We start from the raw sequence: 13,711 nt of genomic DNA, 5'->3' as shown, positions 1-13,711 counted from the left end.
GTCTCTGTGATAAAAACAAGAGCAGTGGCTATAAACCAGGCTCATTATGTGCACTCCAAATGCATTAGGAATCAATAGGGACCCAGAATGATAAGCAGTATCTATAAAAGCCCTGATATCAATAATGTCCTATCTGCTCTCATCACTAACAGTGTCAGCATCATTAGGAAATGAGACTTAGCTTTGTAGATATATACAGATAAAAGATGCCTAGTGCAGTATTTAGCAATGTTTTCAGCAATGTGAGTGCTTTAATGATCTGTAGTGAAAAAATCAAGAGTAGGAACTGAAGGTTTTTCAATTAAAGCAAGTTAACTTTGAGCCTTCAAACCGAGATTGTCAGCTTGCATGTAAATTACTTACATGTTTTTATTTATTTATTTTTTGTGACTCTACATTTGTCCTTATCAGTAAACACTGCAATAACTGAATGTAAGCGTTTCATTTGTCAGGCCCGTATCTAACAGGCTAAGGTCCAGTAAAGGTGGGCAATATATTGTTTTTTTTAAAATAACGCTGTAAATGTTATTTTTGAAGATAGAACGCGGCAAATAGCAGTTTAGCTACATCCATTTATATATACCAGTACAGTCTATGGTTTTAGCTCATTTCTGTGGGATTATTATTATCAGGTCCTTAAAAAAGCTGTATTGCTCACCATACTGTCTAAGGTCTATCCCACATAAAGACCATATGTGTAGTTATTGCCTCCTATGCAAACCCTCAAGGCAATATGAAGATGATACTCCATTCTTCATATTTTGCCAGGCGCACTACACATCTGAAGTACTTTCTCTCACACTGTTGATTGCGCTGGCCTACATGAAATAAGTTTTATTTATTGTGTGAACTGGCCAGTGTGTTCTCATCCTCCTAATCGCGTGGAGCAGACAGGGCTGTGTGGAGGAGAGAGCAGAATGGATTGCTCAGATTAAACACTGGCACGATGCATAGAATGAGCTCCAGGAGCGTAATTGCATGATAACACACTGTGAATGTAATTATTAGAGAAATATAAGGAAGACGTGGGAAGTGGCAGACACATTTTTAAAATGCACTGCTCATTTAAGAGGAAGAGGCATAAAATGTTAACTATAACACAGTGCCTATAGAAGCGTGGGATAAAAAGTGAAATAAATAAGTAAAATAAAGTATATATTTTTAATAAGTCAGTCTAAAATGTTCATAATGGTGAGGGAACAGCAATAATTGTTGAATCTAACCATAAGAACATGTAATAAGGTTTAGCCAGTTCATCTCAGTAAATTAACACTACACTATCTGTATAATTAGTGATGGGTGAAATCATAGACTGTATATGTAAATGGACATAGCTAACGCGTTAGCCACCACATTCCAAATAGGAAGTGACCATGGGCGGGGTTCTGGCTCCATCAACTTTGGCTCCAATTCACTTTACATCAGAAAACTGTCGGCCCTCTCTATAACTGCTGCACTGAGCCACGTCATTCTGACCATAAAATGTTCACATTAACCCACTGTACATGATCCTGGTTATTTTTATTTCACTATTTTGTCCATAACAAGATATGATATGAACATTAATAACAGACAAATCAGGCATCTTCTTCCCTCGAGGTCATTCCCAAGTTTAAATTCCCTGCTAAACAAGAGCTAAACAAGTGATTAATGGCAGAAAGGAGCATTACCTTCAACGGTCTCACTCCGGCCTGGCTCTTTGGTTGCTATGATACTTGCAGTCAGAATCACTAATATTAAACTTGGCTCCAAATTCCTCCCTGTAACCGCTAGCCTCGATAAGCTTCATCTGACTAGAGCCGAACACTATAGGTGACGTCACACTCACTTAGTCCACTTTTTCAAACAGTCTATGGGTGAAATCAATAAATATTTTCATTGCATACTGTTCGGTCATGGTCCTTGCAAGTAAATTGTCCTTTAGAGTGTGTAGATACGTGGTTGTCCAGCAAATGAATCAAGTTCAGACCCTACTCTCTTTCATGGTGTTCCTGGGCAAGACACTACCTTGCCTCCTCCAGTCACTCACAATGTGTGTGCTTGGCTTAAAAATTTGCCTAATCATCTTGAAAAATATGGGTTATGGAGAGAAAAGTGCAGTGGTGGTTTTGGTGAGGAGGAACCCAATGACGGAGCAGTGCACAGAAGCCTGTCTGCTCTGCTCTGACTAGGCCAACTCCCCTCTAGGGCTCCTCTCTCTCCTCTTCCCCTTTATTTATTTATCAGACTATTTTTATCCCTGGATTCAGACGAGCGGTTATGTAACACTAGGGGAAATGTGCCGCTGGAGCCCGCAAGCACAAAAAGCACAGAAGAAAAAGAAGAGAGAGAGAGAGACTGCTGACATGAAGGCACACCATCACAGCACCAGTGTCACTACACCAGACGTGCCCCGCGAGCTTAATCCAGCGGACAGCTCCAGTTGAATTCTAATCAAGTTTTGAACCAGATTAGCTGTGCGCAGCGATAAAAAATTCATAACACGCCTCGGGGAACAACGTGATTAGAAATTCTTTTTGCCGTTACCCCAAATAACCTTCACGCCTTCTAATCGATATGCTTCTTGTCTTTCATGAGAGGGATTACGTAACATGAATATATTATAAGTTGTACCATAGGGTGTTGACAGCAGCTGTGTGGAGACAGTAGTACTAAAGGAGGGAGCGAGGGGGGGACAGAGGTACTAAGGGAGGGAGCGAGGGGGAGACAGGGGCTGCGCAAACAGTAGTACTAAGGGAAGGAGCGAGGAGGAGACAGTAGCACTGAGGCAGGGAGAGAGGAGGAGACGGGCTGTGTGGAGACAGCAGTACAGGGGGGGGGGGGGACAGTGAAGACAGTAGTACTGAAGGAGGGAGGACACGAGGGAGGGGGAGACGGGGGCTGCTGGAGACAGTAGAACTGAGGGAGGCATCAAGGGGAAGACAGGGGCTGCATGGAGACAGCAGTACTGAGGGAGGGAGGGAGGGAGGGAGGGAGGGGGAGAGGGGGAGACGGAGGCTGTGTGGAGACAGTAGTACTGAGGGAGAGAGGGGGCGAGGGGGCGAGGGGGAGATAGATGGTAATTGAATGTCAACGTAAGACCTGTCATGACTTTGAGTTCAAGAGTTGTTCCAGTGGTCGTTTATCATAACGGGCTGTGTGAAGTAATTTTGGATTGCATGTAACGCAGGGGAGTGGAGACAGTTCAAAGCCATATGTTGGAGACTACACTATTTAAAGATAGACAGATGGTAAAGGAAGGGTAAACATGTACACTGTACATCTCATTAAATTAAAATAAATGCAAAATGTTCATCTTTTTTCATAAAGAAATAATTAGATCAGATTAGATTTACAGACAGAATTACAGGCAATATTTATTTATTAAAAAAGCAGCCCACACATCCTCAAAGTTTGTTCCCTCATTCTGAACACATTATTGCATGTACTGTAGCTATTTAAAAATGCATGATGGTTGTACACTTGTGCACTTAGTGTCAGAGCTTGTACTGCAAATTCACTAACCCTCATTTAAAGAGAAGATATAGACCAATTTATAGCCATACTGCAGTTAAAAGCTTGCCTGGGATCCAGAATACACATTAAAAAGACTCTGGTCATTGGTGCAACTCCCCGAGTTCAGATGGGAGTGACGGACAGGTGGATTAGCCAATCAGGGACACGTCCATATCCAAACAAATACGGCTGCTTATGAGTACTAGTAAAAAAGGAAAAAAATATCACAAGAGACTCAAAACCATCTCAGATTTCTGCATAATCAAGAGTGAAGCATAAAACTCTGTTATGGTGAGAGAATACATATTTTGTTGTAAATGATGGGAGACCAATGAGCCCTTTTGTTTCACTGATATGAACCAATAGCACCGTTGTGTTTGGAGTTTGGCTCAAGGTCTGACGGAGGGAGTGGTGACCAGACTGATATCCCTCTGTATAAACATACAGAAAGATATCATTCTGGACTTGCCAGGCAAGATAAAAGCAGTTTTTAATGTTTAGCTTCATAAGCTAGCTAGCAATAATGCACAGTTTAATGTCCATCTTCCCTACAACTGATCAGCCTGATTTTATAATTAGATATTGCCTTTATGGAAAGATATCAGTTGTGGTGTATGCGGAATCTGTCTGTGGTCGGATATTTATCACACTGTGGGGACTAAAATCTGTACTCATGTCACATGGACCTGCTTCCCTTATAAGAAGAAAAATCAGGTCCCAACATCAACAACATATTTCTAAGTTCAGATATAGGTTAAATAGGTTAAGTGTAGGATTTAGTCATGTAGTAACAATGTTTCAGTCTCCAGGAAATACATTTAAGTAAAGGTAACATGTAAACCCAACATGGTGGCACCTGATTTGCTGGTTGGCCTCACTGCGGATCTTGAGGACCTCTTTGCCCTTGAGCTCCAGCTCCTTGGTGAGGGAGCTGATGTTCTCATTGAGTGTGTGGATCTGCAGGTCCAGCTGGGCTATGTGGCTCTTCCTCCGGGACACTTCCTCCTGTAACTCCGAGATACGACCCAGCATCTCATGCTCCTGGACGGGAAGCAAAGAGAAACAAGAGAAATATTATGTTTCAAATGAAAAGAAAAAAAGAAGTGCATAAAAAAGTTTGAGAGGAAAAGTACAAAATACAGAAAGTAGTGGTGAGTTCTAAAACAGAATACCTTTAAGTCTACACCAAAAATTCCATCAAAAATATTTAGACAACTTTATTATGCTTTCAGCACAGGAAGGGAAATGATGTTCTTCACCAAAATGACAAAATATTAAAAATATTTAAATTAACTATGTTTTAGTGAAATGTGTAATCTAACCTATCATGTATGCACTTTAACCTACCAATGTACCCTGTAAGGCTAGCAGCAATGGTTTTCTGTTTTTAAGTTGGACAAGTGAAGTTTACTCTTAATGATCCTGGAGTCTGTGCCATGATCAGAGCTTTCAGTTAGCTCAATGTTAAACCAATGGGGATTTGACTGTGCTGAAAACCACAGTTAGTGTTCATTCAATACTATAGAGCAGGGGTGTCAATGACATTTTCAGTGAGGACCACATCAGCAAAATGGCTGTCCTCAAAGGGCCAGACGTAAAATAAATGTAATTACCTTTTTAACTTTGAATTAACTGTTTCTGTATTTATTACTTATAGAAGTTACAAATATTGCATATTCATTTGTATAGATGTAAAAATATGGCTGTGTAATGGCATATCTCTTGATAAAATGACATATTAAGACCATCATACTTTTTAATCTACCCTGTCGAGGGCCACATAAAATGATGTGGAGGGACACATTTGGCCCGCGGGCCTTGAGTTTGACACATGTGCTAGAGTGATCATTGTATTTACCAGTAGTGACCCATCTGCTGATAAGGTTGTTCCACAGCTCTTTTGTTTACATTTTTACATTGCTTCGCTAATTCACCTTGTTGGGCATTTTGTACTGCTGCCAAAAACATGACAGATTTCCATGGTAATGGCTGTTTTTTGTCGTCCCTGAGCTCTACAAAATTCAAGATAATCTATCGTTTCTTTCTCTTTCACTCACTAAAACCTTGTTTCTCAAAAATATTTAAGATTCAACTCTAAAATGTTCATTTCCTTTCAGAACTGAATCAGACAAATCGAACAGAGAGCCATAAAAAAGTCTCTTAGCTTTAGGAAATTGTCTTATTACACTTCTCTTTCTCTTTATAAATGTGAAAATGAAGCACTAATTGAATTTAAGGGTAATCCCAGATTTTAGTCCCTGCAATTAATTTGTCATAATAACACATAATGGAAAACTGTTTCATTCTTAAATTCACTGTTAGAGCAGCTAAACCTGATGGCTCTTATTTGTGGAATGAAGCATATTCACGGGAGGACAGCTGTCCCGATGACACCAACACTTATCTCCCCATTAAATTACAAGCCCATTAGATCAATTCAGGGTTTTATTTAATAGTGTCTCCATATTCATAGTCAACACCAAAAATAATGAATAAATTAATCAGTAGGGTCTGTGTTTATGTCAGTAAAAATAAAAAGAAACACAATTCAGTTGTGTATTGTCTGCATCTAATTGTAAACCTTTTTATTGCCTGATAATCAGTAAGTGTATGTTACCATGCTAGTAGTTGTTAGCTTTACCGTGGCAGAAAAACTCTCCCCTGGTCTCTGAGACTTATGAAAAGTACTTATTAACTCATCACAGCGAACAAATAGAATGCGCGGGATGCATTAGATGGTGGCATTAGATTAGTGGTGGAAAGAGTGCTTCATTTTGTCACTTATGTAAAAGTACAGATACCGGAGCAAAAAATACTCAAGTAAAAGTAAAAGTATTTAAGTACCTGTTTAAAAATGTACTTAAAGAGTAAAAAGCAAAGAGCAGAATTTGAGGTTTTATAAAGCTTCAAATGTGAAATGAATTTTGTTCAACAGAAACAATTGAATTGATTGTTTTTCTATAGTATTTGTATAGTTTTTGTTCGCTCAAACTACGAATGTGTTAAAATAAAACCCTCAGCCTTTTCAGCAGGTCTCGAACAATAATAAAAACATTTCACCACTGGCATTAGGTATTATATACTGCCCATAAGATTATTTATCATTCAACAGTTATACAGAGGTGTTACACAGAGGTGCATCGATGCATTGCATTAATTGAAATTGGGCAATTTCATTTCAGGAGTAAATCTTATGTCCTATGTCCCCAATCCTTTTTAAACTTCACTAAAATGCCTGAGACCAGACCCAATAGTTCTAACTTTCATCTCATCAACAGTGAAAGAGAATGCTTCTTTGTTAACAATAACTGTGAATCAAAATCATGTTTAATCCAAATCCAGAAAAACTATAACAAAATAAATAAACAAATATGAAGTAAATATAGCATCAATAAAAGCCAACAAATAGACTGGAGCGGCTTGGTTACATTTGAAGGGTCTCCTGGGAGGCACATGACAGCCAGCACTCTCTTCCGGGCCCTTGGAGAGTAATTGTAGACATAAAAACATGATTTAACTCCGTGTTAAAACAGTGAATGGTGAGAGTCTCCTCCCTGATGACTGCACTGCTCAGGAAGTCTGTCTTTATGTGCCATTAAAGACTGGTGTAGTAAACAACAAAGCACCATTATAAACAGTCTGATAGATGACGTCTGGAGCACACCTCAGTGAAGACGTAGAGCTATTTTTGGAAGAGTAACAAGTCATTTATATAAACAAAGATAAGAGTGACATAAAAGTAGGCACATTTGAACATGGTCTAATACTAATGTCTATTCAGTTGTTTTACTAAGATTTCATAATGACAGATTTTTGGATGTAGTGTTTATGTAAGAAAGATGTTTAATTAGCTAAGCTATTCTCATGGTTGAGATTAATTTTTGTCATTTTTCTAATTAGATAAACAAAAGCTATGTTTACTCTCAACGCGCCTCATGATTTTATGATATATGTTCTATAACTTTATTCTCATAGCGTCGGCTTTTTTTTGTTACGGGGTCCTCATACTCTGTTGTACCATTTGGTTATTGATTTTTATTTTTTGTTTTTTAACACTTTATTTATAAAGACTTTGATATAATACAAAAAAGGATTATGGCCTTAACATTACATAAAACCCAGCCCTCCCACACAGAAGACACACAAAAATATATATAATAATAAATATATAAAAACAAAACAAAAATATATAAAAACAAAAAGACAAAAACAAAATAAGTTTATAATAATTACATGCATATTTGGTTATTGAATTTGAAAGTGGTTAGGTGCATTTTTATCCATCCCTCAAAAATAAGTCAACATTTCTTTACAAAAGAAGAAAAGGAAGATGTTTTGGTTTTGTCAAGTGGTGAACATTATATAAAAAATCTGCTGAGTTAGAAAGTGGAAAGAGGGATTTCATGAAGCCTGTAGCCTGTTTTAATACTTTTAAACTAGGGTTGTCAAAAGTATAGAAAATCAGATAACGAATCAATACTAAAACTAGTATCAAAACTAGAAAATATTCAATGCTAAAAAACAAAAAACAAAACATTTTCTCAATTACTTTAGAATGATCTTGAGCTGCATAAGTACAAGTATAAAACTACATAGACTAGTACACCTACCTGGACCACTGAGGAATTACACAGATATAAGGCCACATGCTAATATAAAAGAAAGTACTACTATTTAAACATGAAAATGACACAAGGGTGTTTTTTATTATCATCATGGTATTGGAATCGGTATTGAGTATCAAGTCTAATCCTTGGTATATAAATCGAGTTTGAAATGTTAGTATCGAGACATCACTACTGTCAGCACCTCTTGACAGGTTTTATATTAACACTTGTTTCTTAGTGGAGCATTTCTGGTCAAATATAAACACATTTAAAGGGAAACTCTTGAGTTTTCCACAGATTGTTTCTTAGACTTTACGGTTTAATTCAACAATCCAAAACACTGCATTCAAAGCTGCTGGCACTGCCGTTAATTTTATAATAACAGGCATCTAGTCAAGGGGCATTGTCATAAATCGGTTCATTACGTTCCTCCATAAAAGAATTCACTAAAATGACAATAAAAATTACTGCCCATCTGTCACAAACTAATTAGATGTTGTATAGAGTGGCCAACACAAATGGAAAGTACTGAAAACTGCACTGGGGGATAGTAGGATGAAAATACTTATACAAATGCAGTCACAATCAAATCAAAATTACAATCAGAATGGTTGCAATAAGCTAATCACAAAGGCTGCAATAATATCCACTGCAAACTATAAATATTCTATCTAACTCCATATAAAATTCACCTTGTACTTTAGATCTCTACAAATTACTTTGAAACGCATGAGAATATTGTATTAATTTAGCAGTTCATATAGTCCTGGATGTGTTTAAAATGTGACCTTTGAACAGAATCCCACTAAAACTTGCAAATCTAATCGCAAGTTAACAGCCACCTTTTACCTTTAGTTCAGTAGATTGGAAATTCTAGAGCTGAAGTTGTCCAAACGATTCTAGTGAAGGTATATGGAGTTTAAAACACAGTGGAGCACTTCCTGTATCACCACATGACATGACAAGGTGGAAGAGAATGTTTTCAGTTTGAGAGAAGAACTCAGCCTAAACATGCAGGGTGTGTGTGTTAAACGTGTCAATGAAACAAAACACAACTGCAGTTATGTTTGTGATGAGGAAACAACATTATAACATAGATCAGAGAATGGCGTAATATGGGCCCTTTAAAACTTGATACAATAAAAACACGAGATAAGTAGAGACATGTTGAATTAACTGCAAAACAAAAGAAAGAGCATGAGCAAGTTCATTGACAAGGGTAACAGTATTTTGACAAGTCCAGTTAAATGCACAACAGACAGATTTTAGTATCCTCCAGATTCATGTGACGTTTCAAAGTGACAGCAGTTCTTTGGATTGAACCTAAACAGGCTCTAAATGTCATTTTAACAGCAGTGGGATCAGACTGGGTCAAATAAGGGCTCTAAATCTGGACTAAATGTGTTTGGATTCAGTGGAGCGCTGCTGGGAGACTGCGGAAATGTATTTCTCAGTGAATTTAACCCTGAGACTTGACTGACAGGCACTCTACAGCTGTGAGAGTCTGCCATTAAACTCCTTATGAACTGCAGTGTGATTGTGAAGACAGGAGTAAAACTTTTTTTTTTTTAATATATAAGCTTGTTGTTCATTGTAATTTTGATATTGAGTGATGTATGATTTTTATTTTTTGTGCCATTGTCTACTTCTATTAATAAAAAAAACATGATTCCATTTCATTCAGTTGTGCAATTAACAACATACTAGCTGGAGAAGGATAAAGCACTATCCCCTGTACAATCATGTGGGTCCTAGAGTTCCTGAATCACATGCAAAAAGTCCCTTCTTATTTTTTTTTTTTTGCTGATAAATGTTAGTACTTATCTTGATGTTCTCAGGAAAACGATTCCATAATTGATTGATACACTCAACCACAATCCAAATTGAAATAAAACCCACTCACCAACCATGCTGCCACATTCCCGAAATGTCAAGACATTTATGAAGTAATTCCCTTTTTTTGTTCAGTATTTGCTGGAAAAAAGATTTAGAAACGAACAGCAGCACTATAGCATTTATTGACATAGTCCGTTAAGTATTTGGTGTGGCCTGGGGTTGGGAGATAGTGGATGCAAACAGAATGGTATTTTTATTACGCCATTGAAGATTAACTCAAAGAAAACCATGGCAACAGCAGAGTGGAGCGTGTAGTGTATCTGTGTGCACATCTGTACAGCACAGTGGTGGTAGAGGGACTGTGGTTTGATAATTAGAGAGATTTACAGCAGACAGGAGCAGCTCAGCGGGAGGCGTACAGCAGGTGGAGTTGGATTCTCACTGGAACCATCATCACACATCATCCGTTTACCTGTGCTGCTCATATGGTATATTTATTAGTCTTCCTATTAACATCATGGATAGGATAGCACAATATATTGCAATAATAGTTAATAGAGTGTAATAGCTAACAGCAATGTACAAAATATATCTTTTTGAGCAGTAAGACAGCTGCAGTACATCCAGAACGCTGCTGCTCAGGTCCTGACTAGAACCAGAAAGTATGAGCACATAAGTCCTGTGCTCAGGTCTCTGCACTGGCTCCTGTGGCTCAGAGAATAGACTTTACAGCAGCTCTGCTTGTGAACAGGTCTCTCCATGGACCAGTACCAAAGTACATCTCCCACATGTTAGTGCCATATGAACCATCTCGCACACTTCAGGGACTTGCTGGTGCCCAGAGTCAGGACTAAACATTGGTGATCAGCGTTTCAGTTTTATGCAGCCTGGAACAGTATTCCTGAAGACACTTTGACAATGTTTAAATACATCTTTTACTGTAAATTTTATGATGATTCATGTTTGATTTGTTTGTATTGTGATGTCTTTCTGATGTGTTTGAATTACTTTGTGTACAAATTGTGCTTTACAAATAACCTTGCCTTTCCTTGCCCTTCCATCTTTTTATTAAAAAAAAAATAAAATACACGTTTAAGTTTATCAGTTCTATCAGTTCTTCTCTCAGAGTTGTTTACAATGTGAACTCTGAACAGAATCCTACTTTATGAACATATATCACAAATCTACTCACAACTGCAATACTTGACAGAAAAATCCCAATTCGATTTTTGTGCAGCTCTAATCATGGATTCCAATACCCGTGGTCATAAAAGAATGTTCATTTATGAACAGCCATCTAGAGCACACAAACTGACACGGAACAAAGTCAGGTTTGCATACATGTCTAAAAACACTTTCTCTTTGTCTTATTATAGTGAATGCAACCCTATATTTTCAAGCAGGTTCATCCAAAGCTAACCTGGGAAAATAGAGATAGTAATGTGCATATCAAAGTATAAATATTAGCAGCTTATCTCCTAGCATTGTGTTTTGTGTTTCAGGCAGCGGTGGATGAAGTACTCAGTTACAGTAAAAGTACAGATACTGTGGCAAAAAGTCACTCAATTAAAAGTAAAAGTATCACATGAAAAAATCTACTACTACTAATACTACTAAAGGTATTTAAGTACACATTTAAAAATGTACTTTTAGAGTAAAATCAAAAGTATTTCACACAAGTGTTGTTAATTTGTTTAAGTGTAAATGCAGTGATCTTGATTAAAAATGATACATATTTTGGTCAACAGTAACAATACGAATCAATTTCTTAATTTTTGTCATGAATTTTGGGCGTTTATTTTTGTTTGCTCAAAAAAAGCTAGTCAGGATCTTGGCACCCACACGGTAAAATAGCCCCTCAAATCTTATGAATAGTACTCTTTACTGTTCAGTCCTTTTCATAAATATAGTAGAGTAGAAAGTACAGGTGCCTGCTCTCAAATGTAGTGAAGTAAAAGCAAAAAGTATACACTGTAAAATGTACCTACATACAGTGCAGATACCTAAAAACTAAAATTTTAAGTACAGTACTTTACAAGTTGTACTTCGTTACCTTCCATCACTTGTTTCAGGAAGTCAGACATGGAAGCCTTAGTCATCTTGTAATGTATGCACCTATCCTACAACAGGTCCTTTCTGTACGACTACTACATTATTTAAAAAAACAAAAAGTGACACAATACAAAAAGAAATGATAAAGTATGGATTTTTGAAATACACTCAACGTACTATTCCCTTTTTAGTTTCATGGCACAAGTCACTGAATTGAATGCTAATGACAAATGGGTAGCATACAGACTTCAAACCATTTTCCCATTCAGCAACAATAGCCATTTCAGGCCAATTTCCCAGACACATCCATCCGGTGTAATCACTGGCCTTCACAATGACCACTGCAAGCGGCTTGTGTCTCTGATTGTGAGCAGTGGGAGTTTCTTTGGTTCATTTTCATATTATGCAACTTATTTAAATGGAGAAAAAAGGTAGGTTCATTAACAATTCAAGTTAGCTGCCCTTTAAAATCAGTCCTTACAAGAAAAATACTACATTTTGGTGGCAATATTTGAATGGAATAACTACCAGTTAATAATGACCAGTGAATAGTCTAATTACATCAGTGTATACATCCAAACAAGATATCGGCTGAATCAATATTTGGAAGTTGATATCGGCACCAATCGGATACCAGTTGCAGATTAGTGAATCCTTAATTACTATTATGAATTGTTTTTCAATCAAATGAACCAAAACATGTAAAAGAAGGCATTAAATGCAACTTTGTTCTTACATGCACGAATGCCTAGTTTATATGCATGCAACTTATCCCCTTAGGTAATTTAGAAAACTCCTCTTAGGTTACAAAATGGGAAAGTTGTCTCTAATTATAGCGACATGAAAATAAAACATGAACCAAGTCTACAACAGAGGAAACTGCCTGTTATGTTTAGGTCTAAAATTACTCGATGCTACAAAGCTATCAGCGGGTGATGCATGGTGTACTGTGGCAGTACATTTCTAACACAATTATTAACTTCTACAAAGTTACTCCAGCTTGTCTGAGACTGAATTAACAAGGCTCACAAGCTTTGTACTAGATCATTCAGTGGCCTGGAAAGATAACACAAGAACTTCAATTGTTTAAAATATTCTTACCAAGTTATCTAGCAATTGCAATGTGTCTTTCCTTTTTCCTGCTTCCAGCAGTGTCTATAAACTTTACTTCTGTCAGTGTTATGAATGGTAATCTGGTCTAACTTATTAATGGGAATTCTATAGCTGCCTTTAAAAAAAAAAAAAAAACCAAAACTGTAAAATTTGTATTAGATGACATTCAGCAACTGGTTTCTCAAAGCTGGGTCAAGTGTTACAGTGAAAATTAGCACACTTAATTGCATCACTTCGAAATGCTTCTCTCAGGCTATGTGTAAAATGGGTTAGAATAAATGTAACATAAATGTAATACATATATATATATATATATATATATATATATATATATATATATATATATATATATATATATATATATATATATATACACACACACACATATATATATATATACACACACATATATATATATATATATATATATTTTTTTTTTTTTATGTATTTCTAAACAGAAGAAAGAAGAAAACACTGCACTGTAAAATCACTTGGGGATCTTTGTTTTCTCCAAGAGACTGTTTGAAAACATGTTCTGCTGATGAGTCCTCTCTCTGAATGATTATGTAGTGGTGATTGTAATCAACAAAAGGCTTCTTCTGCAGCTG

General features: G+C 36.8%; 1 protein-coding gene across 2 annotated transcripts in view; it reads right to left on the bottom strand.

Annotated features, from left to right (window-relative positions):
- fam184ab (family with sequence similarity 184 member Ab) overlaps nt 1-13,711 on the bottom strand; it is a 139,938-nt gene that overhangs the window by 15,900 nt on the left and 110,327 nt on the right. For both annotated transcript variants that reach the window (XM_033991321.2, XM_033991320.2), the window contains exon 17: nt 4,352-4,536. In XM_033991321.2, the coding sequence (XP_033847212.1) occupies nt 4,352-4,536 (185 nt within the window). The remainder of the gene's footprint in view (nt 1-4,351; nt 4,537-13,711) is intronic.

This window comes from Periophthalmus magnuspinnatus, chromosome 24 (assembly GCF_009829125.3).
Source record: "Periophthalmus magnuspinnatus isolate fPerMag1 chromosome 24, fPerMag1.2.pri, whole genome shotgun sequence".
NCBI classification, from domain to species: Eukaryota; Metazoa; Chordata; class Actinopteri; order Gobiiformes; family Gobiidae; genus Periophthalmus; species Periophthalmus magnuspinnatus.
Note: the sequence above shows the minus strand (reverse complement) of the source record. Positions and strands in the feature narration are given on the sequence as shown.